The sequence below is a fragment of the Zosterops lateralis genome, assembly GCF_965231275.1.
Source record: "Zosterops lateralis genome assembly, chromosome: 12".
NCBI lineage: Eukaryota > Metazoa > Chordata > Aves > Passeriformes > Zosteropidae > Zosterops > Zosterops lateralis.
This window is the reverse complement of record NC_139772.1, coordinates 9,808,746-9,835,943: the sequence shown is the minus strand read 5'-3', so window position 1 is coordinate 9,835,943 and position 27,198 is coordinate 9,808,746. Positions and strand designations below refer to the sequence as shown.

Sequence of the window (27,198 nt, the reverse complement as noted above, 5' to 3'; positions counted from 1 at the left end):
TTAATTACAGTGTAGAAGTCCTTGCTGCAGACTTTCTAGCTTTCCACATACAATGCTTTTTCACACACAAACATGACACTGTGAGTTTATAAAGTCTTTATTGAAAAATACAACTTGCAGTATTTTCATACAAAGTGAAGTAAATGGAATATAGTAACAACAAGAATTGTCTGACACTTCCATAAATATTTTTACAGAAACATTACACAACTTCTGGACTTCAGCTTTTTGTTATGCAGGTAAGAAAAAACAAGTTTTTTATTTTAATTTAGTTGAATTTATAGTGGAATTAAGTCTTAAATTTTCCTATTATTCAGAAGGAATGACTGAAAACAGGGCTTTTAGCTTTGGCTTCCTCAGAAAGCCTTCTGGAACCTGAGTGTGCCACATTTTATATGAGGAACACCCCTCCCCAGCAGAGGACTGGCATCCTGTACTGTGGGAGAGGGTTGATGCTTTCCTAACAAGTCTGGTATTTTGGACCTATTTTAAATGAAAACAAGTGGTAAGTGTCATGTGCACCACCTGCTGATCCTGGTAGTAGGGGAGGGATTTCTCCCAGGCAGCCTGGTTTAGGCCTTTTACAAAAACCAAAACAAAACACAAAATCCAACTCCCAAAGCCCTGTCCTTTAAACACAAACAAAATATCAGTATATATTTTAGGAGATGGGCACCACCTTCCTGCTGCTGAGTGAGCAAGGGCTACAGTGCCTGACTATCAAGAAAAGCAAGAAGCATATAAAATTCCTTGAAAAAAGCACATATCCCTGGCTTCCTGCATTCATTGCTGCATATACATCGAGTTACAATAAATTCCTAATGCCATTTGCTGACAAGAGGAGCAATGGGATGTCAGATTGAAATAAATACAAAAGTCAAATTGTTTCACTACAGAAAGACAGCTGAAGTCGGCCTTTGCAAAAAATATTCACATTTAGAAAGTGCCATTGCAAATATACAACAAAATTCATCTGCCTTAACCATGATGCTTCACAGCCCCATCCCAAGTGTCACCTTGGGAAGAGGAGTTCACTTTCAAACGTTACACAGCTCAAACTGATCAACACAATCACCTCCCTTGGAACAGCTAAGGGCCACACATTAAAGTCAACCCCGTGATGCTTCTCAAGGGCATGTGGAACACCCTGACTCTGGACAGAGTCCATCGAGCTTCCTTCAGGGCTCAAAACACTCCCCTTGTCCCTTTGCAAGCAGAAGGGGACTGTGTCAGAATGTTACTCCTAAGCTGTTAGTTTGTGAGGGGGTTAGTGAGGAACCCTGACACTGCCTGTGGGTACTCTGGTGCAGGGCTCTGTGCTGAGGCACCTGGACCTGTCTGGCCACAGCTGACAAGGGTGAAGCACTGACTAGAGCAAAGCAAAGCTGTAAATACCTGCTGCAAGGTCCACAGCTGTGTTAGGGGTGTGTTCTCCAGGCACGGCTGCAGAAGAGCTTAAGCAGGGCCTGGGCTTGTGTCAGGGATCTGAGGTGGATGGTCCCTGTCCCCAGTGCTCTGTCCCCTCATGGCCCAGGCAGGGAGGGAGGAGCTGTGCAGGCTCAGTGAGACCCTCGGTCATTCGCTACGTCCTGGAGTCGTCTTAACAGAGCCGTGTGATTCTCCTGGCAGATTCGCTTGGCTGGGGCTTCAGTTCCATCTTCCAGGAGGATGCCTCTCTTCTTTGTGGGTGTCTCTCCAGTTCGAACCATGCTGTTGATTTCCTTTAGCCTCTGGAGGGAGGAGGGGAGCAGAAGAAGGATTAGCTCTCACTATTTTTTCACTACCCCAGTATGATGTGAACTGTTGTTAGATGCAGTGCAGTGGGACTGGACAGGCTCTTTTATGGAAATCCTGTACTCTGCTAAGGTATTTTCTTCAGCACTGTACTGATTCTTTCCTTTACCAGAGTAAGTCTTAAACTCGAGGGAGTTTGTTGTGTGTCTGCATGCAGAGCCCAAAGGCCCATCCAGCCCTACAGCTGTGGCAGCTGCACTGGCAGTTTGAGGAGCCTTAGGTGGTGATGTGTGTGTTGGACAAGATAAACAAAACATTGTGTTGCAGAGTCTGCTCTAATTTCACTACCAAAACCAAAAAACAGAGTTAAGGAATTTAAAAAAATCAAACTGAAACCCTTTAGTCTCACCTTTGAGGGGCTGCTGCTGAAGTAGTAGAATATTTTCTCCTGGGGAGAGAGGGCAGCCTCGTTCCTGTGCGGTGAGATGTACACGGGGTGGTGCTGGGAGAGCTGCACTCTGCGCGGGGAGCCCAGGCGCACAAACGGGTACGGCGAGAGTGGAGGGGAGTCTGTCTGCTCAGAGAGAACACAGGCCCTCAGCACCTGCAGCCTGGGCTCAGGGCTCGCTGCAGCAAGGCTTTTCCACACATTTCACACCAAACAGATGGACAATAAATGCAAGTTTTGTTGTGTTATTAGGCCAGATCAGTATTTTTTAATTGAAGGAAACTTCACTGCATGGTCAGAAGATAAAGCTCTGTTAATCAGGGAAAAGCACAGGCTGTGACTTACTGCATTAGAAGTGTACTTGAGGGCGAAGTCCTTGATCTGCTCGATGTAGACGTTGTTGTAGAACTGGATGAGGTCCCCTCGCTCCTCCTCCTCGCTGTCACTGCTGGGGCCGCTGAGGCGCGGGGGCGTGGGGGGCGCGCTGGAGGGCTGGGGCTGGGGCAGGGTGCTGCTGGAGCGCATCACCGGGCTGGAGTCACGGCTGCCTGTGGGGCATGGGCACGGATCAGGCTCCACCTGCCCCCCAGGAACACACACACCCTCCTGCACACACACAGAGCCACCCCCGGCAAGGGGACCAGGAACCCGCTGTCACCAGCACTGATGCCTCCTCTGGTCCCTGTGCATTGTCCCCTACACAAAAGCTTTGTTCATTTCTAACTTCTTACTGGATAAACTGCAAGGGATTTGCTGTAGGAGCCAAGTTGCATGATATTAAATATTAAAAAGTGCTGAAACTCCACTTTCCAGCATTTGTGTTATACTTTTAGCAGGAGCTCTTCCTTGTTGCCACCTGGCACCATTTCAAGTAAAGAATGGTAGTCTTTTTCTGTCAGTAGGAGAAATACTTGGCTTGCCCATACTTCCTGCTAATTTAATGTGGGAAGTTGCAAAATAGATACATTTTTTTGCCTTCCCTTCCTGCCACCTCCCTCTGACATTAAATACTGATACCTACTGCTTTTGCCATCATTGATTAAATACCTCGAAAACTGTTGGTAGGAATACATGGCATCACTTTTTCGGTTTCCTTTATAAAAGTTAATTCAAAGAGAATGTGTCAGTTCACATATCAAGGGAAGAATCCCCAGAGCTGTCAGCTATGCTGAAATCAATGCTGTGGGTGGCGTTCCTATCTCTGCAGACAGACAGTGCTACAAAAGAAACTGCTGCAGCTCTGTGGTTGTGATAAGACTAACTGTGAACCTGGGCTAGCCCAGATTTCCTCATTCTGCAAAGACTCCAAAGTTCTTTGGTGTGTGAGCTGAACTCAGAGCTCAGGCCAGCACAGCAAATTCCTCAGGTAAGTGCAAGTGGGGAGGAATTTGAAACTGTCAGAGTGAGTGCAATAAAAACCTTGAGTTAGAGCAATTCTTAAACGTTATCACTGTATTCTTAATTGTGTCTGTGTTTACCCAAGGAGGAACTGTTTGGGGTGAAACAACACAAAATCTGACTCTCAGTTTACTCACAGTATAAAAGCCAAACACCTGGCATTTGGAGTCACTCACTTTTTTCTTTGTTCCTGTCTTTGCTCCTGTCTGTGGGTGAGTTCTGCTGGCTGCTGTCACTGCTGCCCGAGCGGCGCCGGCGGCGGCCCTTGATGAGGACACTGCGATAGACCTGCGGGGACAGAGCACCGTGAGCAGTCACCCAGGCAGACCTTCACTGTGCAACCAAACTGCCTCTTGCAGGGCAAAATACAGTCTCCTGAGAGGAGTAATAGCCCATGGGCACTGCCTCCTTAGGGTTTAAGTAAAGAACATTTTCTATTTTAGGTACAGTTTAATGTAAAAAAGCTTTCAGTAGTGCAGGATTTTGGATATGACCACTCTCTTTTGAGAATGGTTCATAGACTGCATCCCCCCTAATACTAAATGTTGCTTTGCCAAGTGATCTGTTCCCAAAATGGAATGAATGCATTTAATAAAGCAGACCCCACATGGTTAAACAGTGACTGTGCTCACATGACTCTTGGCTTGTGGCTGTGTCCGGTAGCAGCGCATGATGTTCTGGAATGATCTGTCCTCGTTAGTAACCTAAGGGGGATGGACAGAAAAGGTTCTGGTTTTCTGCAGGTTTTTGCATCTTTTGTTTGGCTTGGGTGGGTTGTGCGTGTTTGTTGGTTTGGGGTTTTTTGAGGAAGTATTATTGGGAATATTAAGTATTAAAGGAGGTTTTTGTTTGCTTTTTCTTTGTTCCCACTTTACCTTAGTCATGACATAGATGGCACACATCAGCAGCTGATCCAGGTGTCTGTCCATCATGATTTCAGGGCAGTGCACCAAGGAATACTCAAAGCATGTCCAGATCTTTTTGCGCAGCTCATCAGACACGTCGAGTTTGGCACAGAGGTCCCTCAGACGAACACTGGCCAAGTGATAGACCTGTGACATTGGACACTGTGCTCAGGGCCACAGCAGCACTGCTCTTCTGACCCAGCAAGAGGAGCTCAAACTTACACACTTGTGCAAATGTTAGGCCAAGAGAAGAATAACTAAATTCAAATTTAACTTCTTTGCTTACAAGGAACAGGCATTCTCAGTCCTGGTGTCAGTGCTAAGAAAACATTTGTTTGAAGCTTAAATTCTAAGCTGTCCTGAGCACAGAAAGGGCACTTTATTTCCTACAGCAATTCTTTCATTGAATAAATCAGAAAGTCTCAAAAGGGAACCTCTTTCTCTGGAAGAGCCTTCAAGAAAAAGGGCATCTTTAAGAACCTGCTGGCCAAGTACACAATCTATTTCCATGTCCTGATGTGCCAGCACACTCCTTTACTAGTGAGAAGTGGCCTGCAGGAGAAAACTACTCTTCAGGTGTATATGAATAATTAAGGTAAAGATTAAATGTAATATGCCCTCATGATTACAGCCAGTAAGGGTGTATTTTTAAAATTACTGCAGGTTTACCAAAATAAGAACTAAGCAAAGCAAATTTGGATCAAAAAGTACCTTTCTGAAGAAGAGTGCAAGTGAGCCCATCTTGCGAGGCCTGGCAGCCGTGGCACTCGGGTTCTGGGTCTGTCTCTGCTCTCCAGGGGAGATCTGCTGCACTGTTAACTGGCCTGGCAACTGCAGGGCTGCCCCAGCCATCTGAGGGTTCAGGGTGCCAGCCAGAGTCTGGGCACTCAGGGGCTGCATGGGCCCAGACACAGCCTGGGGCTGGGTGCCTACATTTACTTGGACTGGGAAAAAAGTTATTCCTCCATTTTCATTGGCAATACCTGTAATGCAACAAAAAGAGTCTGAAATAAGAGCAAGCTGTGTGGGGGATGTGTGTGTGTGTGGTTTTGAGTTTTAAAAAATAATACAGTACTTCTTTTATTAGCTACTTATAACTAGATATTTAGTATATTATAAATGAAATTGCTTTATCAAAATACTTTGGATACTTCCTCATGAGCCAAGGATAATGAAGTTGAAGTCAGGTTTCCATACTAATGCAGCTCTCCCTGGCTGTGTTCCAACACCCTGACGGAACAAGGCTGAACTGAATGGTTGTGCAGCAGGTTTTCCCTCACCTTGCACAGGTATCGTCACCGTCTGCCCGTTGTTGGCCGTCACGGTGGCCGTGGCCACTGTCACCAGGGTCTGTCCAGGCACAGGGGTGACAGACACAGCCTCGGGGCTCTGCACAGGCACGGTGCTGACCACGGGCTGCGGGGGCACCCTGACGGCCGGGCCCCCCTCGGGGACACCCTCACTGTCCGCAAACAGGCGCCGCCGCGTGGGGTTGGCCGTGGGGGAGCTGTACCTGTCATACAGGCTGGCCGGAGGGGACGACAGGCCTGGGGAGAAAACACACACAGAGAGATTTAGCTCTTGTTTTATAATCCCTTATTTTACAAATACGTGATGGAAATCTAATGCAAACCAAAATATATCATGCAAAGCTCTTCAGGAAAATTTTTTAAAAACACAGACTGCTTTTAGAGATTACTTGATCTTCAAAAATGCTGTGTTTAATATTTTATGTTTAATATTTTTATGCTTAATATTTTTCTAAGTTCATGTATTATATTTTATTTTTTCTAGTGGAAAAAGTTTGAGATGTCACTTAATATATAGTGGAGTTTCTTTTCTAGTGTAACAATAAAGCAAACCAATTAGAGTGTAAGCTCTGTGTGTGCATGTATAAATACTGTTTAACACATACATACACATGCTGTTCATATCCGTCACCCTATCAAAACAGCACTGTTCACACTGATATGATGAATCTACCAGTCTGATGCAACTCTGGGAGTTACAATACAAATACCCTTTACAACTGTGTTTGTAGCTACCTACAGTGGCATTAAAGCAGCTTCCTCCCTTACATAATTTAATCTAATAAGCAATGTACAGCATGTTCTGCTTTAAAAAATCTCACCTTTTGCCAGTCCTCCACTTTCAGCACGAACCTCGTTTATTCTCCGTGGTGTCAATGGTGAACCTACAGCACTGTTCCCAGCAGATCTCTCAAAGTTCTGAGGTGGCATGACCTAAAATATTTATCCTTTTATTAGAGTGTCTGGATCTCACATTAACTACATAGCAAATTTTTAAAAGCTACTGCACTAGAACTTGTGAACAGGAAAACTGTGTAGAAAAATAACAAGAAAAGTGACAAATTTATCCTAAACCAAACAAAAACAGTAGTGATTGTTCTGCTCTGGAAGATACACACTCCAATAGTCTTTCTGTGGCTACTGTGTGTACTTTTTACCATGTTTCTTGTCTAATAATCTTTCCAAGTGTTACTGGTCCAAAACTTCCTTACTTGACCATTTTGTTCACTGTTCTGCTACACCGATAAAATACTGGGTGAGAATCATCTCTGCTGCCTGTCTCAGTTGCAGATGTCTCCATAGAGATGACCCTGACCAGACCAGGGCACACTGCACTTGCTGCTTTCCCTGCATTGATGGGCTGGGATGGTGGAACTGCTACTGGGATGTGTAAGGCCTCTCCTTCAGGGTACAAAGTCCTGTGTCTGCCCTCCTGTGTGATTATGTATCACAGAGAAAGATGTCCTCACCTCTTCACAAGTAGGAACTTTGTTTTCATTCTCTCTGATCCTGTCCCAGAGCACAGATTCCCGTTTCCATGCCATACTTTCCAGGATCTGCTCCTCAATGTGGTTCAGGTGCTTCACCACTTCCCGACAAAGGCCGTCCTCTGCTCTAATGAAAACCTCAATCACCTGTGCAGTGGATAATTATGATCAACATAAGGTACTTGTTTCATAGATTCATTTTTAAACAAAGATCTAATTCCACTACTTGATTTTCAAGGAAGAGGAGACTATTAGAAATATGAAGGCTGCATTACTATGACTCAATCCTAGTCTGTCATACAGGTCAATGAGCACTGATGACTTTGTAAGCATTTCTAGCTATCAAACACATTACCTTGTAAAAATGAAAAACTGGAATGTCAAATATTTCAGTGACGAATGGGAAGTTTCCAGGCGGGTTGTATGTAAAGGTAATGATCTCCAGGCAACACGCCAGCAGAGACCTGTGAAACACATCTTGCTCCAGTATTGCCTGCAAGAGTTGCAAATTTTAAAGTTTATTTTACAGTGTAACTATAGAACAATAAAACACATTTTATTGTCTCAACGGCAAGATTCCCAAGCTAACAAAAAGTAAAGCTATTTTTAAGGGACAGAACAGAGTTCAAAATTAACCATCTTTGCTTATTAAAAATTTAGTCTACCTTTGTGTTGGCAAACACAGTTTCTTGAAGCTTTTTTCTTCCATTTGGGTGTACTTACAGGGTTCTTCTCAGAGATTTACCCTCGTTTTAAATAGCTAAGAATTCTGCACTACATTTGTTTGGGTGTTTTTGCAGGTCCAACTTTAAAAATGAGGTACCCTTTGATTAGTTTTCCTTACAGATAAGTCAGTGTCTCTCAGTCTCTTCCTCTCTTCCTCAATGACTGACTCCAAGACCTTGTAGTAAAGCATCTCAGCACGACGAAAATGTTTACTAGCAACATCTGCAGGAAGTTTAAATAGAAGCAATATTGTAAAATGCAATTAAAAAGTATTATAGTCTTCATCATCAGATACAGAAACACAACAGTAGCTTGTGTGGATTTCTGTGCTGCTGTGGATACAATACTTTCATGACTAAACTGGATCATTTCAAGTTAATGTAAGAGTCCTTCTCCTACACTGCCCTGACTTGTGAATGCAGAGCAGAATAATTTACTACTGAACCCAGATTTTTGTGACACGGCCATGTATAAGAACAATCCTTAACACTGCTATAATAGACAATTCAAATTCAGAAAAATCACCTTGCACTGTGCAACAAAAAGCACTGAAGCAACTAAACTGACAAGAACAAAGGAAGGCCTTGTTAAGAAACAAGTTCAAGAGCATCTTCCTTATATTCAATCCACTTCAGGCACTTCAAGACAACTTGGCAAGTCATGTTTTTGTGTTTATACTGGCAGGATATTAATACCTGTACTAATCCATCCTCATGTGTAAGCCAAAGTTGCTGTTGGGTTTTTTAAGACTACAGTTACTCACATTTTCCTCTACCAGCACAGAAATCCATGCCATCACTAATATTCTTATATTTGATAAAAAAGTGGTACACTTCAAAGTCCTTTTCATTTCACTTCTCTAGTGCTGAAAGTATGATCAAATTCCAGTGATTCAAGCTAAGACTGATTGTAAAATTTTACACAGCATTGACATTTGGTATGTCTTAAGAACACACCAAAAGGCAAAAGAAGTAGAAAAGATACTTCTGCTAAAGCATAACCTGTATGTAAAACTTAATTACAAGAGATGCATGTGTTTACAGGCATTTTATGGATAAGCAAAATGTTTCCCACCTTTGGAAAAATTACTGAATTCTCCTTCAGACTGAGTGCTCTGACAGTACACGTCATGCATTTCTTTTACTCTGTTTGCAATGGCTTGAGAAGGATCTCTGGAGCATGACCTAAAAATAAAAACCAAATATTTTCAATATACTATTCCTACTAAGACCAAAAACACCCTATTTTTTTTATATGTTGAAAGCATAAAAAATGAAAATATATTCATAAGCAATATGAACAGACCCAAATGTGTGTAACTGCAAAACAGTTTATCCACATGGAAAATAAAGGTTGATTTGCATCTCCTACAGTATGAAGTGATTTCCTGGGTAGTGCCATTTGTTAGACAGGAAGAAAACTCTTGAAAATTTTATACTGGTAACTTGTGGTTAGAGAAGCTCAGAACTGCAGGGTTTTAAAAGGTGGATGTTCACCAATCTCTAAGGACAGATCTAAATAAAGAGAAATCTAAATCTAAATAAAGAGAACAATCCTTTGAAATGTAAATATCTCTCTGCATTCTATTTTACTCCAGCAGTAAAAGAGTGGCTCACATTTTAAATTACTGTTCAGCATTAATGTTTGCTACTAAAACCAGAATAGAAAATAGGATTATTTGGCTAAACATCAAATTTACCTGAGTATTTGCTCCAGATTTTCACTGGGGGCATTTTTGAGCCCTGCCAGCATCGTGTGCAGGCGGCTCAGGCTGTAGGTTGCTATGGAAACAGGTGTCACGTATGGGTTGCTCTCTTTAATGTACTTGCGGCCAGTGAGGGGGGTTGTGATCCTCAGTGATTTGGACTGAAATAAAAAATAACCACATATCCATATGCACTCTGTGATAAACTTTGATAAAGGTCATAACCTAGAAACATCAATCTGCAGAGTTCTTACTCTGTGTTATGGAACAAAAATGGCTCCAAATCAAACAGCCCAAAGCAGACCATGACTCAGGTAAGAGCCAGCAATGAGGAATTTGTCTGTGTTATTCAGGTATTTGTATCAAACAGTTCTGTATAAATGGAGGGGGTGTGACCTATGCTGAAATGCAGATGCTGGAATTGAAATGTGAAACAATTACACCAATGTCAAAAATCTCCCCTAAACCTCAGTATCCCTTTGTAGCCCAAGTAACAAAGGTAGCTCATAGCAGAAGTGTACTGAGCCAGGGCTTCCTTTCAGCAGGTTTAACCTTTAACATGAGAAGTCCTTTTAATCAGCATTTTAGTTTATTTGCATTAGATCAAGCCACCACATTAAAATAATGTAACATCAAGGATATCCCTTCAATTAGCACACAGCAAAAACAATGCATCTTTTAATTACCTAACCACACAGTAACTTCCTTTAACAAATACATTCCATCCTTCACCAGGAACTCCAGCTCCCAATACTATGCCCATTTTCTCCCCACACTCTGAGGTGTGTTTGATTTCTGCCTCCACAGGCAGCCAGGGAGGGTGGCATATAAAAACAGCAAGACAGACCATGCCATACTCACCCTGTCAAAATGCTGCTGCAAATTATGCTTCACTTGCACCCTTTCAGCTGTTTCCATTCCTGAAGGTGTGTTCAAGCACCTCGTGAGAGTTCCAATCTCTTCATCCGCGTCCTCGCCAAGGAATATTCGCTCATCGAGATTTCCCACGGACAGAACATACTCCTCATAGGCCTTGTTGATGGCTTTGCTGCAGCAGAAAGGAAAGACAGACAAACCTCCTTTATTTAGACTGCTTTGTTCACCTGCTCACACACTGAACACAGTTCTGGCATGGGGGAAGTCTGCTCGAATTTTATTTGACCCTCACCAAAGCACTGAAGTTCCTTTAAGATCTACAGTAGCTTAAACATGACAGTGGCAAGAACATTATTTTCCTTATGTATCTGATGCCCTGCCATTCCTCCAGCTGCAGGAAGAGCACAGTAAATTACTGAGAACTCCTATTTGCTGGAAACTCCTCCAAATTTACACAACACCGTGTCATAAACTACATTGAACAATTTTTAAATCATTAAAAGAAAGTCCTACCCATAAACATCTCTAAGCACCAAACCCATTTTTTCCCCTCCCACTTCCTACTCAATGTGCTCCCGCAGCTTTTCCATAGTAACTCTGAATTACACACACATACAAAAAAAACCAAAAAAAACCCAAACAAAACCAAAAACCAAAACCAAAAAAACAAACAAAAACAAAACAAACAAACAAACAAAAAAAAACCCACCAAAAAACCAAAACCAAAACCAAAACCAAACAAAACAAAAACCAAAAAAACCCCCAAACAAACAAACAAACAAAAAAAATCCAGAGAAGAGAAAAGAATAAAAGCAGCCATCAGGTAGCACCACCCTGAAGCACCATTTCTCTTCCAAGCAGGCCTGAGCCCCCAGCAGTGCCAGAAACAGGCAGGGCTGGGTGGCCATCACTGAACACACAAGGCACAGCTACTACCAGTGCCCAGAGCAGGTAACAAGTGCAGCTGCCCCACACAGGGACACTCCTGCAAACCAACCCACAAACAGGGACTTACACACTGTCTCCAAAGTTCCCAGGGTCCAGAAATCCCGTCAGGTTTTCATCTTTTCCTTTTAAAAGCTGTAAGACATTTAAGAACAAAGGATGGGCATTTCATTTCTCATAAAGGTTTTGAAGGTAACAAGTAAGGAGAGATTTTTCTACATCACAGATTTACTGACCAACCTTTTTGTCAAAAAGCTTCCGAATATATGGCTTCCAAAAATGCTCCTTTATACCTTTTGCTTCTAAAACTAATCCATAATGTAAAGAACACAGTTTTTCAATGATGCAGGGAGGATCAGATGAGACTTTATAATCCTTACTGTGGAAGTCTTCAGGTAGACCTACAATTCAGAATATTGTATGATTTAATTTTGCAAATCCATATCCTGCTTTCTTATTAAACTTAAATTCTATGCTTTGTAGTCAAGGTAGTATGAAATTAAAACTAATTAGCAAACTAATTAGTTCCTGTGAAAGAACTAGTAATTACGTAATGCCCACTCAACTGGATAATGTTATCAAAAGCAAATTGTGAGTTAGAGATTTAAAAACATTAGTTACTGAGTGATAAAAATTACACATATCAATTCTAATAGGGAAAAAATCAAACACTGGTGAACTACTCAATATTTATTTGAGATAACAGTCCCAGGTCACATCTGAAACACTACAAGTGAAGGCCAATCCTGTACAGCACTGAAAATGAAGTGCAAGCCTGGGAAGAGTTACATCAGAAATTCAATGGCAACTTCTCACCACACATTTGAATTTGTGGTTATCAAGTCAACCTACACTTCCATTCTCTTCAAAAAGAGAACAGCAGCAATCCAGAAATGAGAGAGAAACAAATCTCCTATTTGAGTCCTGGGTCTTTCCAAACTGCTGCATCACAGAACATTCCAGTCTCACTGTGTCCAGTGATGGTTGTGTGATTATGCACATTTTCACTGACATTAAACCCTCATTAACTCAAAGTATTAATCTGGAACTTCCTTCAAGGGTATTTCCACTGTACATCAAATTCTTGACCTAATGTATTATTGACGAAATTCACTAGTCTGTTATTACACACTACATTAATAGGAATGGAACTGCTTAGCCAGATACAGAAAATATTAATTCTCATGTATTTCAAATCAACTTCTTTTTTTCAACATACCCTTAAAATGAGGATTCAGGAGCTCTTTCCTGTTAGGACATTGCAGAGCATTTCCATACACGAGATCCAAAGCACATAACAAGAGATGGTAGGAATTGACCAAGTCATCACTGATCATAGGAAAATTTCCTGCAATATTAGAAAGACATAAAACATAAAATTAGCAAAGATTTAAGAATTTTTTTAACCAAGAGACTGTTGATGTTTGTATTACAATCAATAATGGGATCTTGGAAACACTTTGTGTGACTCTAAGTACTTGGATAGCAACACAGGCAATAAAGCAGACCCACAATAACATATAACAAATATAAAAGTAAAATATTTTTTCAGAAACAACAACAATTGTGAAGGGACTCAAATATATTGCACTGTTTTGAAATCAAACCTTACCAAAATGTTGATAAACAAGCTGTTGCTGCTCCCTCATTCACAGTAATCCCATTAAGCAGTGCATAAATAACTTGAAGCAGCACAAACTGTATCATGCAAACTGCCTCAAGGAAGAAAAATGTGCTTCTGTAACTGTGGCAGCAGCAGCCCCACTGCCTGGTAGAGTCACGTCCTTCACTGGATTCCCCCTGCACCTGCCCAAAGCAAATTCTGCTCTGAAGGGAGAATGGGTTCTGAGACTCAACTTTTCCTCCTCTCTCCAATTCTGCATTGCTGTAAACAGCTGCAAATAACTTTAACTTTAGCAATGCTAGACCCAGGTTTTCAGAGGGCCCAGAAACTGCTCCCAGCTTCAACCCCTGCCCCTCACTCCCACAACAAACCTGTACTTCACTCAGATTTTTTTTTTTTTTTTAACAATCTGTTTTCTTGCAAAAAATTGCTGGGGCATACTCATTAGAAACAGTAATAAATGTAACTTCATTTCTCCTGTGTTTTACAGAAGAGCTAAAATGTGCCTATCTCTGACCTGGTTTATTAAGTATCTTTTATCTATCATCTTCTTGAAGAAAAGAGTCCTTGTAACCTCTTCACTCTTTTAATACCTTTCACAAAGATTACAATCAGAGTTGTACATTACTCTTTACTGAACTCATTTATGTTTATGATATTCCTCTAGAGGACTGGCCATAGCTAAAAAGAGTTTGGTAAAATAAATAATATAATTAATTATACCATAAATCACAATTCTGTTACTTTTTATGCACAACATGATGTTTCTATTACTCCTTAAATACTAATAACTCTTTCCCTTTTTCCACCCTCCCTTTTTTCTCAGGGAAACTCCAAAACATTTAGCTGAGCTCACTCTGAAGAACAGTTTGAATTCTTGAAGAAATAGACCATATAGTAATAAACTCACTTAGAACACATTGAAATGGATATATGACTAGAGAATTCTTCTCAATTATACTGTTATTCTTTTTACCAGTAATATACCAGTTTGATCAAATTTCTGTTATTTTCTGGTTCCATGTTTGTTATAAGAAAAAAAAATCAATGCAGATAATTTTAACTATTTAAAATAATGAACACCAGATGAAATTTTAATTAATTTTACCCACTTATCAGTTATTTCCAAATCATTAAGGGTTCACAGCAAAGCAATGAAAATCTTAAATACTATCAGCAAACCTTTATCAATAAAATTCTCAAAGTAACTGTTATAATACAGGTTCAGTTCCACAACCATGACAACTACCACAGCAATCCTTACTGTCAGCACAAAAATAAATATAATTTCACAGTACCAGCAGTCCTATAGTAACTTTTTGTTGCTGACATTCCAAACTAGGCTCCCTTTCACAACCTCATACCAAATAATAAAAAACCAGAGATCTCTTCCCCCATCAATTTTAAATAAAGAAATGAAAGAGTTTGAAGAGCAATTCTCACAAACAGCATGCTGAGGCAGTCCCAGGGAACAAGGGGCTCCCTCAGTGTGCAGAGCATGAACTGGAGGCAATGGGCTGCAGGAGCAGACAAGCCTGGGCCTGCCACTGATGTGTGGTTGCTGTGATAAGGATTTACTGCCCACCCCCAAACCACACAGCACAAAACCTCACACCAGCACCTAATGCCTTAACAGTCAACACTCAGTTTCCATTTCTGTGCTGTCACACTTTAATAACCATTAGTAACTTTACAGCTTCTATGCGCTGTATTTTTTTTCTTTTCCTCGTAAAATTCAATCAGATGTGTTAGCAACATGGTATTCTCCATAGGGTTAGTTAACATGTCTGAAACTGTAATTAACATGTAGTTGTAATTAACTTGTAATCGATGATGCAGTTACTCAAACATATCAGTCAAGAACTTAGCAACAGGAAGACCCATAAAGCCCCTCTGCACCTTGTCAACCATCCAATCTTCCCACAGAACTGAGGACTTTACAGAAAGGAAAAGAAAAAGCTGTGATTTTCCAGACTGACCTATTTACTGTCTCAGGTGCCTACCTGTGCTAAGGAAGGGAAGTCCTGATTGACTGGAAATAAGTACAGTTACTCTGCTCTGGGCTCAGTGGTTGAAATCATGCTGTGTTTCAGGCTGGAAACACCATACTTGTTCAGAAAAGACTTCTCTTCCCCAAGAAGGTGGAATTTTCAGCCTTACAAAAAGGCATTTTTGTCACAGGATGGAATGCTCCGTGCAGCACTGTGCCCCAGCACACCCTCCCTGACCTTCATGCAGGGATGTGGTGCTGAGGGTCCAGCACTGCTGCCAGGAACCCTCTGCAGTGTGGCAGTGTAGAAAGAAAGGCTTTGGAAACAAAATTAGGGCCAGGCCATTCAGTATTGCCACAGCCTTCTCTGTCTCAGCCACAAAATCATCCAGTTAAGGACATCACAGCACACTGTAGGAATCTTAACACTGATTCACTCTTAAATTTGAAAAAACACATCCCACCACACATTCCCAAACCAAACCAAAATTCCTTTTATCCCTTTCCTTGAAATTAAAATATTGGTTTTCCTCTAATAGATGTTATATTATGGAAAAAAAATCAAGTTACTGGACATCATCAGTGGATCTGAGCCTACAATGATGCTCTCTCCACATGGAGTATCAATCTTGTCTTTACTTTCCCCAAAGCAATACTTTACTTATACATCACTCACAGTGAACACTCATCAAAGCAGGACTTGAAACAAGGCCTAGCCACGTGGAAACTTTTTAGGACACAGATTTGATGAGGAAAGATTTTAAACTATATGTGCTATGACTGAGAAACTGAAGCCTAAAATGAGGACTTAATCCTGTTCCTTCCTTTTTCCCCCAACAGTCACTATCAAGAAAAACATCTGATATTCTCTACTGTTCTTATAAGCTTTAAGGCAGCTCTTACAATAAAGGTTATATGTACACTGCACCTATTGGGTGTTTTAAGGACTCATATAAATTAATGAATAATAAAAGTACGTCTGCTGTATTTAATCCCTTTCAAATTCCTTACCTTTTGCATGAACAAACAGCACCCAACAAAACTGGAAAACTTCGGTCACAGTACACGGTTGTCGTCTTTTGGAGGAAAATACAGCAAGAGAACAATAAGCTCAATGAATCAAAACTGATAAATCATCATACAAGACTCACTAATTCAAAGAGAAAACTAAGTTTTACTACAGTGTGGCCAAATATTACACCCTTCCCACAAAACCCTGACAAAAGGAAATACAGAAAGATGCACAAAACCTAGAAGAGGTTTACTGTAGGCACTAAAGTCTCAGCCTGCAAGTTCAATTCCACAGCACACCAAATATAAACAGTAACGAGGAAACAAAGTTTCTACTATAAAGTAAAATAACCACAAGATCTGCAGCTATGAAGAAATTCATGGGAGTTACTGGGAAACATTGTACTAAGCAGTACCATGAGTTATTAAAGCCAATCAGATCATAAAAGGATCAAATTCTTCCTGTCTTTCCCATCTTTGCAATACCAGTGCTTCCCTTGCCTACAGGCTGATTGAAACCTCTCCCCCAGCCCCCAAATCATCATAAATTCAGCAGCTCTGGGACTTCCTGCCTCTGTCAGATCTGAAACTGAGAAAGAGATTAAAAGTTTACTGCAAGCAAGGACAAACCAACTCTGATATTATAAACAACTATGAAAACACAGTCAAAACACAACTAAAACAACCAAGCAGTTCTTCATTATATTTTCACTGAAGTAATAGTCTAAAATCAGTCTGGAAATAACAGAAACACACCTCTGTTTTCTTCCTCTCTGCTGACGAGGTTGATCTTCTTGAGGATACCTGAAAATGTCCTGAAAAATGGGCTCATACTTCTTAAAAATGACTGCAGAGACGGTGAAGTTCCTCTCCAACCTCTCTGTTCGCTCTCTGAACTGGGATGGTAAATTTGCCATGTCCTCCCACTTCTTCATCTTGTTAAAAAACTCGATCAAGCTGGAAATACCAAACGGGTTAGATCAGAAAAGCCCCTTGTTTTTCCTGCAGAAATAAACTCTATATTTTCAATAAAAGTGCAATTTTTACTGTCCAAACTGCTGATGAAATGGTGGCATTGCAAACATGACAATGAACTCAGAGCCACTCCACCTATAAACACAGATGAACTCAGACAGCTCGTGAAATATTTTTAGATCCTGGGCTGATAACCATGTTAACTATATACTCACAGGTCTGGCATCTTCTCACAAAGACAAAATCAACTCCAACTGTTAGATTATTCTGAAATCAGACTTGCCTCATTTTTCTGAATAATTTATTAATTTAAATAAAACAACCTGTGAGATCTACAATGCTAAGAATATTCTACAAAGTATGAAAAATCTTTTAAGTTTTAGTAAATTGCACTTTACAAATTTGGCTTTAATTCCTTTTCTGCTTCTTTATCCACACCTTCCTTTTTCAGTGTTATTAGTCTTCATAGCCCAGATCACAGAAACAATTTATCAGCATTCAATTCCCTGAACTTCTGATTTGGAAAAGAAAAGTTTATAGAGGAATGCTTTTGCATTGTTTAAAACAACAGCAGTGCTTCAACAGTAGAGGTAATGGATAAAAAGTAGACAAAAACATTCTTTTTTTTGTGACAATCTAAGGAGTTTTTAGAAAACAATGGGATTGCTAATAAATAAAGTCAATTGTTTCAGAAGCTTTTCTTTTTTACTTTATGGACATAAATGTTTGACACAAATTTGTTCATCAAATTCTGACCTCATTTAGTGACTTTAGCAAGAACATATGAAAAGTGACATTTTCTTACGCAAAAATGGAGATAAATCTTGTGAACATTTTTGCAGTGAACTACAAATGGTTCATCATGTGAGAAGTTCACATTTTGCACACCCCGAAATCTGACTGTTCTTCAGTAGTGGCTTCTTTCTCTTTTGAGTGAAGGAAGTCAATTGCTTATTTTGAAAACCAGCTTTTATGAACATAGTACTGAGCCAAAGGAGCTGCCCTCCTTCTGTGGCAGTGAGCTATAACACAAACATTCCAGGGATATAAACTCTGTCTTCAAAAGCGGGAAACAAGAAACACATTTAGCTTTCATTCTCTACTTCCAATTCCACAAGGTGATGAGCACTCTTTGAGATTTTGCAAGTCTAAAAATCAGCAAGAATAAAAGTTACCTTTGGTCTGAACAGCGCAGGATTCTGGTTAAGGACACGTAATTTCCTTCCGCTGTTCCTCTGCTCACAGTGGGAATTGCTTTCCTGCAAGCCACGTACAAGGCACAAGCCAGCCAGTGCATGTCATTTCCCTGTGAATCAAAACATCAGGCATCTAAAAACCTCCACTGAAAAGAAGAATGTGCTTTTCAGCTAGCCCAGCACTGGGGAAAAGCACTGTGTCCTGAACAGATAAAGTTCAACCAGTGAGGAAGTTCATTCACCTGTTTCAAACTTCTGTTGTGCTTTGGGTTTTTAACTGCAGCAAAACAGGTGCTAAATAGACACTGAACTACATCAAAACTAACCTTACTAGTTGCTATTAAAAATTTCACGTTTGACTCAAAGTGCGAAATATATTTTGAGTACATGAAAATGCATTTTGAGTGTTGCCCTTCTACAGCATTTTGTACTGCTTGGATTTAAAAGAAGAAGGGAAAAAAAAAAAAAAAAAAAGGCTTCAGTTCTTGCAACCAAAACATTCTTCTGCCCTTATAGGACAGCAGGAAAAGAAAAATATCGCTGTCAGGAAAAGAAAAATATCACTTCCATTTTGCTCTGCATTACACAGCAGAACTATTATTCAATCTGGTACCTAAATAGAGAAATTAATCCTAATAAGCACTTGAAATTTTATTCTCCATCTCTGATCAAACAGTAACACTTCAGTGGGAAAAGGGACAGATAAACCAAGGGCCCAAAAGTGAATTCTCTGTTGTGTTTTATGGGCTCGGTGATGTCACGGCCGGGTGAGCGCACGCCCTCGGGGGCAAGGCAAGGCAAGGCTGGTCCGAGCATCGCCGCCCGCCCGCGATGGGACACTGGGGCTGCCGGAGCCCGGCTCCTCCTGCCCGCCCACCGAGCCCTGCCCGGGTCCGAGCCCTGCCCGCAGCCCTGCCCCGAGAGCCGCCGGTCACCGGGAGGGCAGCCCCGGGACCTGCCGGGGGTTATCGCAGGCGCCACCTTTGCTATAGGAAGACACCGATAAAAGGCGCTTCCGAAGCTCCCTGGCGCGTCACCGCGTGTTCCTGTTTTCAAGAACGACGCGACAACCCTTTGCCTTTTACCTTTCACCCTTTACCCCCCGGCCCGGGCAAGCCCCAGAAACACCCGACAAATGTCACCGCACCTGCGGGGGCATCCCCGCGGGCCCCGCGCTGCCCGGGGCCCTGTGCCGCTCCTGGGCCGGACCGCCGGGAGCCAACGGCCCGCGGCCACGGGGGCTCTTCCATTTTTAACACCTTTCCGCCGCTGTGACTCCCATTACGGTGGCTATTCCCGGCCGCCCGGGCGGTGTGACGGAGAGGCCGCCGCGCCCCCACCGCCGTCCCTTCCCTCAGCGCTTCTCCCCCGCCTCCCGCCGCGCTCCCCCGGCCCGGCCCCGGCCCCGGCCCCCCGCCCTCACCTCCAGGGTGTAGTTGCGCCTCATGCTCTGGTAGCTGAGCCAGGCCTCGGCGCGGGCGCGCTCGTCCATGTTGAGGCTCCTGCAGAGCTCCTCGTAGCGCTGCCGGGTCTCGCCGTCCTCGCCCGGCGGGGAGGGGGCGGCGGCCGCGCCCCCCGCGGGCCCCGGCTCGGCCCCGGTCGCCTCCTCGCCCGCCATGCCGCACCCCGCCGCTGGGGGGCAGCGCCGCGCCCCGCGCACCGCGCCTGCGCCGCCGCCCCGCGCGTTCGAATCCAAACACCGCGGGAGGGGCCCCGCCCCCGCCGCGCGCCGCGCCCGCTCATTGGCCCGCGGGGAGACCGCCCGCCCCGCCCCGCCCGCGCGCAGGCGCACGGCGCGCGCTCCTACCGTGCACTGCGAAGCACGCTCCCGGCGCGCGCACGGCAGGGAGCGGGAGCGCGCCCGGCGCGCGAGGCCCTGGGCGGGGCGGGGCGGGGCGGGGCCGGGCCGGGGCCGTGAGGGGAGTCCGGAACCGGGAGAGAGCGGCAGTGCCGGGAGGGGCTGAGGGCAAAATACACACACACAGAGTGCAAAATACACACACTAATATACAAACAGATACATAGACACAGCGTGGGGTACAGCCTGTACACTAATATATACACAGGCATATACACACAGTGCGGGGAGGGGCTGTACACACAATATACACACAAATATATACACACAGCGCGGGGAGGGGCTGTACAGAGGCAGTGAGGGTTAGGAAAGAGGCAGAAATAGCTCCCCCTGGTCAAGTCCCAACCCAGCAGAGAGGAAGCTGTCAAAAATAAGATTTAAGTCCTAGAGCAGGTGACTGGCAATTTAGTGATCAGTCAAACAGGCTGTACTTGATTAAGAGATTTACTTGATTAAGAGATTTATTGACTCTGTCGGATTGGTTTTGTATTACCGGTATTCCACAAACGTTGAAAGCTTCAGAGGAAAAAAAAAAAAAAAAAGAATGTGAAGAAAAGATGTTTTGGCTGCCCTGAGACTGGTTCAGGACACACGGTAACCCAGCACTGAGAACAGCACAAAGCCCGGCTGGCACTGAAGACGGTGATGGCAGCAGGGTCCCACCCATATCTGCAGTGCCCAAAACGCCTTAACAGCTTACATTAAAAACTAGTGATTAGGCTGCATTTAATGTCTTACATCTCTTTTTGTAACACGGAGGAGCTGTGAGCTTTGCAGCGTGGCCAAGCTCCTGCTCTGAGATATGCAGAGCATTGAGAGCTTCACTTGTTTCTCCCCACTTTCCATCCCACTCCTCCGCCATTAAAAAGATACAAAAATTTATTAATAAAGAGTTATCCTCATATGGCATGTTAATTATTTGAATAATTTTGACTACTGGACTCCATGCTAGATCTACCAGTAGGACAAGTGACAGTCACAAACACGCTCTCAGCCCGAGTCCCTCACAGGTGCTCGGCTACTCACCACTAGTACATTTTTTTACTGTCCTGTCGTCTCAGAAACTCTCCCCACGAACATGCTCTTGCCCCTTGCTTTGAGCTGCTGCACACGGTCAACCACTGCCAAGCAGAGGAGCTGACATGTGTTTGCTCAAATGCTTTTATTGTCTGAGAGCAGAAAACAGTGTGAGGATATTATCACCTTCGGTGAGCACTAGGCAAAGTGCTCTCATCTCTCCAGATGATGATACTGTATCTGACATTAGGATCCCATGAAATCCCCAAAGCAGCCTCCCTTTTATTCAAGAGACCTTACCTGGAACACTAATGAGAATTATGCACTGTCAGGTCACATTTACACTGGAAGCACACAGGAGGCAAACAAATCCTCATTTTCCAGTTCAACTTCATGCAGATCTCAGGCATAGCATTTTCCTTCTTTCCTTGCATGAGAGAACCTGAAAGGAGGCAGCATTCAATAAAAAAAGTCATAACAAGAACTTGGAAACATATTATCTTTATTTCCTTTTCCTCTAAACGTAACAAAGAAATTATACTGCCTGTTTGTGTAACATTAGGGACATTTAGATAAGCCTGGGCAGTTATTTTGTAAACTCCTGCGGCTACATCAGTACAATTAGTCTGCTCTACAAACACTAGCAGCCCAAGGTCCTGACAATGCGCAAATGTAAAATTTTAAATGTTGGTCAGCTACAGCAGTGTAAATCCCACACTGCACTGAAACAGCCTGCTCATCTGGAAAATTATTATAGGTGTAACAGAACTAGATCAGGAACTACTTATAAAAGTAGCTGTTAGCAACTTGCACATCACAAATTTGTTAATGTAACACTACTGTGCAGATTTCTTTGTATTAACCTTGGACACCAGGCACATTTCATCTCACTACAGCTTGAATTAGACCTTCATCCACTAAAATGAAGGTTTGATGATCAGCACTGTCACACTGAGCAATCCATAAAAAATGTGTTACTAAATAACATGGCACAAATAATCTTCTCTGAGACAAAACAAAACAAATAGGACAGGACTTTGCCCTGGACACCTTTTAAAGAGTCTTATCTAGTCATCATACCCTACATACTGTTTGGAAAAATTAAAAAGGAGTGCCAGAAAGTAACCCCCACTCCAGTGCCTAGATCACCTGTTCCTTGGGAATAGTTCCATTGAAAAAATAGATCTTTATATGTTAATTTATAGACTAAGAAGACTGGATTCTAAAAATAATTTGAAAAAATATTACAAGAGATTTTGCAGGATTTCCAAGGAAAAAAGAGAAGTTGAAATCAGAGCTCATGTATATGTGAACTTTTACCACCTGTGTACAGATCTGCAGAAGCAGCAGCTCAAAAAGGATGATCTGGATATGAAGACAAAATTCAGACAGAAATAAATACAGATACCATTGAATCATTTAAATGCAATGCCAAGTTAAAACAAGGTGGCAGCAGACAAGCAGGAGACAACTTGGGTTCAGGAGAAATGTCTGTGCTCTGTGTGAAACACATGCAAGAGGTAAGTGTTTTGTGCACAATTAAAAGCTTTAATAAAGATGTGGAAAGTAATGCAAAGTTTTTTAAAAGAAGATTGAAAAGGTACTTACTTCACTGCCAACATGCTTATTTAAATTAAGGTAACTTTTGGACCAGAACTTAGACAGTATATTCTTTTCTAACCGTAAGTACTGAAGGGTGGGAGTACAGCTGGTTTTGACTGTAAGGCAAGAGATTTAGAGGCAACTGATTCCCAGTAAAATTATACAAGAGTAAACCACGGTCTTGGGCAATAGGTGTGAGTGTAACATCCTTGGCTTGTCTGCAGGGTTTCTTAAGGTCTTAAGAATAATTTAATTTTTTAAAACTTAGCAATGAAACTTAAGTTTTGCTGCTGGAAGATCGATGTTTAATCCTTACACAGCATTACTTTCACATACTGAGGCCAACATCACGGGTAGTCAAAGAATATGTTTAATAAAAAATAATTAAACTTCCATTTGCTCTATAGAACATCATAGAAAGTAATTCAATAAATTACAAATGACTTTTTAAGACGCTTGTTCAACTACAGAAAGCAAATTCAGACTACACAGAACACAACTGGCAAATATTGCAAATGTCCAAAAAAAACCTGGACTAAGACTTGGATCATGAAGCCTGAAACAAGGGATAGAAATACAAGGCAATAACAGCTAAGGTTTTTTTAGTAACTACCAACACACACTTTATCATCACCTTGGATATCCTTTTAATTTTAACTTCAGTATTAGTGTAATTCTACTGAGGTTTCCTTATAACCCTTAACTTTATACAACCGTATTTGCATATAGTTTAGCTGATAGCGGGACACTTTTTCCCCCTCTGGATCAAACTGACGAAAAATAACCCAAATACAATTATGTTCAAGTCTACACCAGCCTTCATTACTTGAAACTGTAATTGCCTTATTACATAGAAAGAATCACTAGAACAGTAACCAAACTTACTTGACCATAATAGGAAAATACTTTATTTCATAAATCTGATATAAATTAGGTTTTAGCCACAAGATTTAGGACTTGTTTTGTGGGGGAAGGGTGGGAAGTGATGGTATTTGTTGACATACTCCATCAGCAAATGAAGTTAATAACTGCTTGTAAAACTTTGGCTATTTCATAGATGCATCCTAGTTAAATAAAAGTGCTATATTACAAAGGGCAAAATATTAAATATGAAATACTTTTTATTTTAATGATGAAGAATTGGCTACCCCCTTCTCTTGGCAGTTTTTGATTTTCACTATTGCTAAGACACTGCATGAAGGGCCAAAAATCAGAATACTATCTGGGAAAATACGTAACCAGCACAATCCAAATGGTACTTGTATAATTGTGTAATTACATCTAATACTGCTTCTAATCATGGGGCTAGTTATTTTGCACATAGAAACTTATATTTCATTGGTAAAGTTCTTGATAAAAAACAACACAGTTGTTTTACTGTACAAGCAAGCAACAGAACTATATCAAAATATACAGTTTTTGTTTTTTATTTTTTAAATTTATCCCTTTGTAAAGCTTTTTCCATGACTTTCACTAGTACCTGTATCTATTTTCTCTTAACACTTGCCTATTCTTGGACCGTAAATGATGTAACCAAGGTCAACTGAAGTCTCAGTCAGTTCAGGAGTTCTGTAAATGTGAATCTGGGCCTCGACCGTGTCAGAGTAATAGCAGCTTAAGAAGAAGGAGGAATCATATCACACATCAAATCTTAAGACAGATTTTATATAGTAAAGGGTTCTAAGGATTTGGAATTAAAACAGATGCCTTATGCCCTGTTACTGTGGTTTCTAGGAATAATTTGTCTTCCTTACTATTCAAAGTGCTTTTTTCTTTAGTGGGTAACTCAGCATAATATATGAAGTGATATCCCAATAATGATTTTGGATAATATTTAATATTTAGTCAGATTTAAATCTGCAGAGAAGTTTAAACTCAAAAGGAGTTCAAAACTATCTGTATTTTATTTACCATTATTAACTGGGAACTCCAGGAGGTTTTATGACATAAAACACAAATAGAAATCTACACAAACAAAGCAAACAAACAATTTTTACATGAATTATGCAGTGTTGAAAGGTCTTTTCAGTGGCACTTTATGACAGTTTGCCTCTTCTGAGTCTTGGGGAAACTACTCCTCATTTTGGGACTTTTAATTCTGCAGAGGGAGCCCAAAACTTTGCAAGGTGTAAACTAAACAGACCTACGTGGTGCCAAGTAGCATGAGATAAGACAGTTTTTGCTTTAATTTCCCCTTAGTGCTGTCAAAGAGAACAGCTGCAATAAGGGGAAAAGAAAACCCCAACAGTCTTATCTCCAGTAACTCAGATTTTAACATGCTTATACAGGATGTCTTTAAAAAACAAAACAAAACCTGAAAACAAGTAATAGAAACCAATGTAAACTTCCTAAACTAACTCAGCTGAGGTAACAGGTAGCCAGTTTAATTGGCTGATTGGGAAAAATTTATCTTCTTTTAAACACACTTGTACCTGAATTGGAAACAGCAGTGCATCACAACACTAGAGCATTTTCATGTAATTAAAGCAATGAATGGTGATGTAGATTCTACAGCTTTCATGACATTCATTAGCTGCCCAAATTATTGCTGAGTTTTGATCTGTAAATTATAAGTGTCAAGGAGGCTGTAAAACTATATTCAAATTAAATCAATAATATGCATAAAGTATTCTGTGTTCACTGCAAATATATTAAATATACAGCTCTTACTTGAGCATTATTTTCATAAAATTAACCCCCCAACAAAATTATAATGCCTTTTGTTGTAATTTTACACCATTGTGTATTTGATAGTACATACAAGTTCAGAAACTTATGAACTTCAAGAAATATTACATGCAAAACGTCTCTGAAAGCAGTTTGCACTTCTAAACAAATACTGAAATGTTCGGTCAGTAAATCATTGATGCACTCAACACTGGGTTATTTACAATGAAATAATTAAAGAATAAATTCAAAATCAGTTTATAATTTAAGTGCAGAGTCTGGGATCAGTCTTCATCACTCGAATCCGAATCCTCAGATGAAGACGATGTACTGTCAGATCCAGATGAAGCATCTGCTTTCTCTGAACCCTCATCTGTGCTGTTTTCGTTGTGAGAGCTTGGCTCTGTTCCCCCTTTGTCTTCCTGATCTCTAACCCTAGAATTTTCCTCCTTTTCTTCTGTGGGCTTGGCTGAGCCTGTGTCATTGCTTTCACTGTTCTGTACATCAAAAATATTAGACTGAGACAAAGCTGGGATATGAAGATTAAGGCCTGGAGTGAGAAGCATCCCTGGGTAAAGTATGTTGGACAAAAGTAAAGGGTTAAGAGAGAGAGGATTGGCAGCTGCGGCGGCAGAGGACGTTGAAGGAGAACTCGAAACAGAGTTTTCACCACCAGTATCTGTATTTTGGTCTTCTGTCCTTTCTTTCTTTGTATCCGCCTCCTTCGAATCGTTTCCCTTTTTCTCCTCCGATGCGGACTCTGCTGACTTGGCCAGGAGCCCTCCCATGCCCAGCAGGTTTGGTAATCCAGCCATCCCCGACAGCAGCATGGGGAACATGGCAGCCACGCTCTTGGCCTCTCCTCCGGCAGCCAGGCTGGCCGGCATTCCCATCAGTCCCGCCGTCACCTGCAGCGACTGCAGGTTCTGCAGGTTGTGCTGCAGGGCCTGCAGGCCGGGCAGGTCCACGCCCGGGAGGAGCCCGTTGGCCAGCAGGGGGGTCAGGGAGGCGCTGGCCGAGGCGGCCGCAGCCGCCGTGGCCTTGGCGATCTCGCTCTTGGGGCGCCTGCCCCGCCGGCTCACCTCCTCCCGCACCACCGGGCCCGTCAGGATGCGCTCGAACATTCCCTCGGGGAGGAAGCCCTGGGAGAGACACAGCGCCACTTTAGTGGGGTTTGGGAGCTTCAAGATGGCAAAGGAAAAGCAAACAGAAGACTCAAGTGTATAGAACAGTGTCAAAGATCTAATCTCCACACGACTCCCTGGGATCTGCCATGACTCTGTGCTAGCACATCCCAAATGTCTGAAGACCCATCATCTCCACTGACACGGATCTCCTGATACCCCCTGCTAACTCACCCTTTGTGCCTTCCTGGCACATCAAGCCAAATATAGCTAATTATAGATCAAGCTCAATCTGAGATCTAAACTAGAATTGCTTTTAAATAGTATCACACAGCAATCACTTGACAGTTTAATTAGTTTTCAATTTAAAGTTAAATATGTGTGATTGCACACAGACAAACAATCTCTGAGCCCTTTTTATTTTTGCTAGTGTCTCTTTAATGTCCTTGTATTTCATCTCATCCATAAACTGAAGAATAAACAAAAAAGACTCAACTTGAATTTAAATTAAATTCACACTACTTCTATTTAGGATTTGTACAGTATTACTTCACCACTTTAAGACCTCCTACCTAATCACAAAGAATTGTAATGAATACA

General features: G+C 41.9%; 2 protein-coding genes across 7 annotated transcripts in view; both read right to left on the bottom strand.

The window, feature by feature from the left end:
- Positions 1-87: 87 nt before the first annotated feature.
- On the bottom strand, positions 88-19,948 carry RBL2 (RB transcriptional corepressor like 2; the record flags this gene model as incomplete). The annotated part of the gene is made up of 22 exons (XM_083869990.1): positions 88-1,730; positions 2,144-2,308; positions 2,528-2,730; positions 3,757-3,868; positions 4,213-4,284; positions 4,456-4,632; positions 5,197-5,468; positions 5,766-6,032; positions 6,617-6,728; positions 7,265-7,429; positions 7,638-7,775; positions 8,127-8,230; positions 9,083-9,192; positions 9,708-9,874; positions 10,575-10,761; positions 11,605-11,669; positions 11,775-11,935; positions 12,754-12,882; positions 16,160-16,224; positions 16,916-17,116; positions 18,310-18,440; positions 19,754-19,948. 22 exons carry the CDS (start codon positions 19,946-19,948, stop codon positions 1,560-1,562), a joined length of 3,369 nt encoding a protein of 1,122 aa, XP_083726116.1. The 3' UTR covers positions 88-1,559.
- Positions 19,949-23,167: 3,219 nt separating this feature from the next.
- Positions 23,168-27,198, bottom strand: part of CHD9 (chromodomain helicase DNA binding protein 9) — an 85,260-nt gene continuing 81,229 nt past the window's right edge. For all 6 annotated transcript variants that reach the window (XM_083870513.1, XM_083870510.1, XM_083870512.1 and 3 more), the window contains one exon: positions 23,168-26,616. In XM_083870513.1, coding sequence (XP_083726639.1) covers positions 25,759-26,616 — 858 coding nt within the window. In that variant the 3' untranslated portion in view covers positions 23,168-25,758. The remainder of the gene's footprint in view (positions 26,617-27,198) is intronic.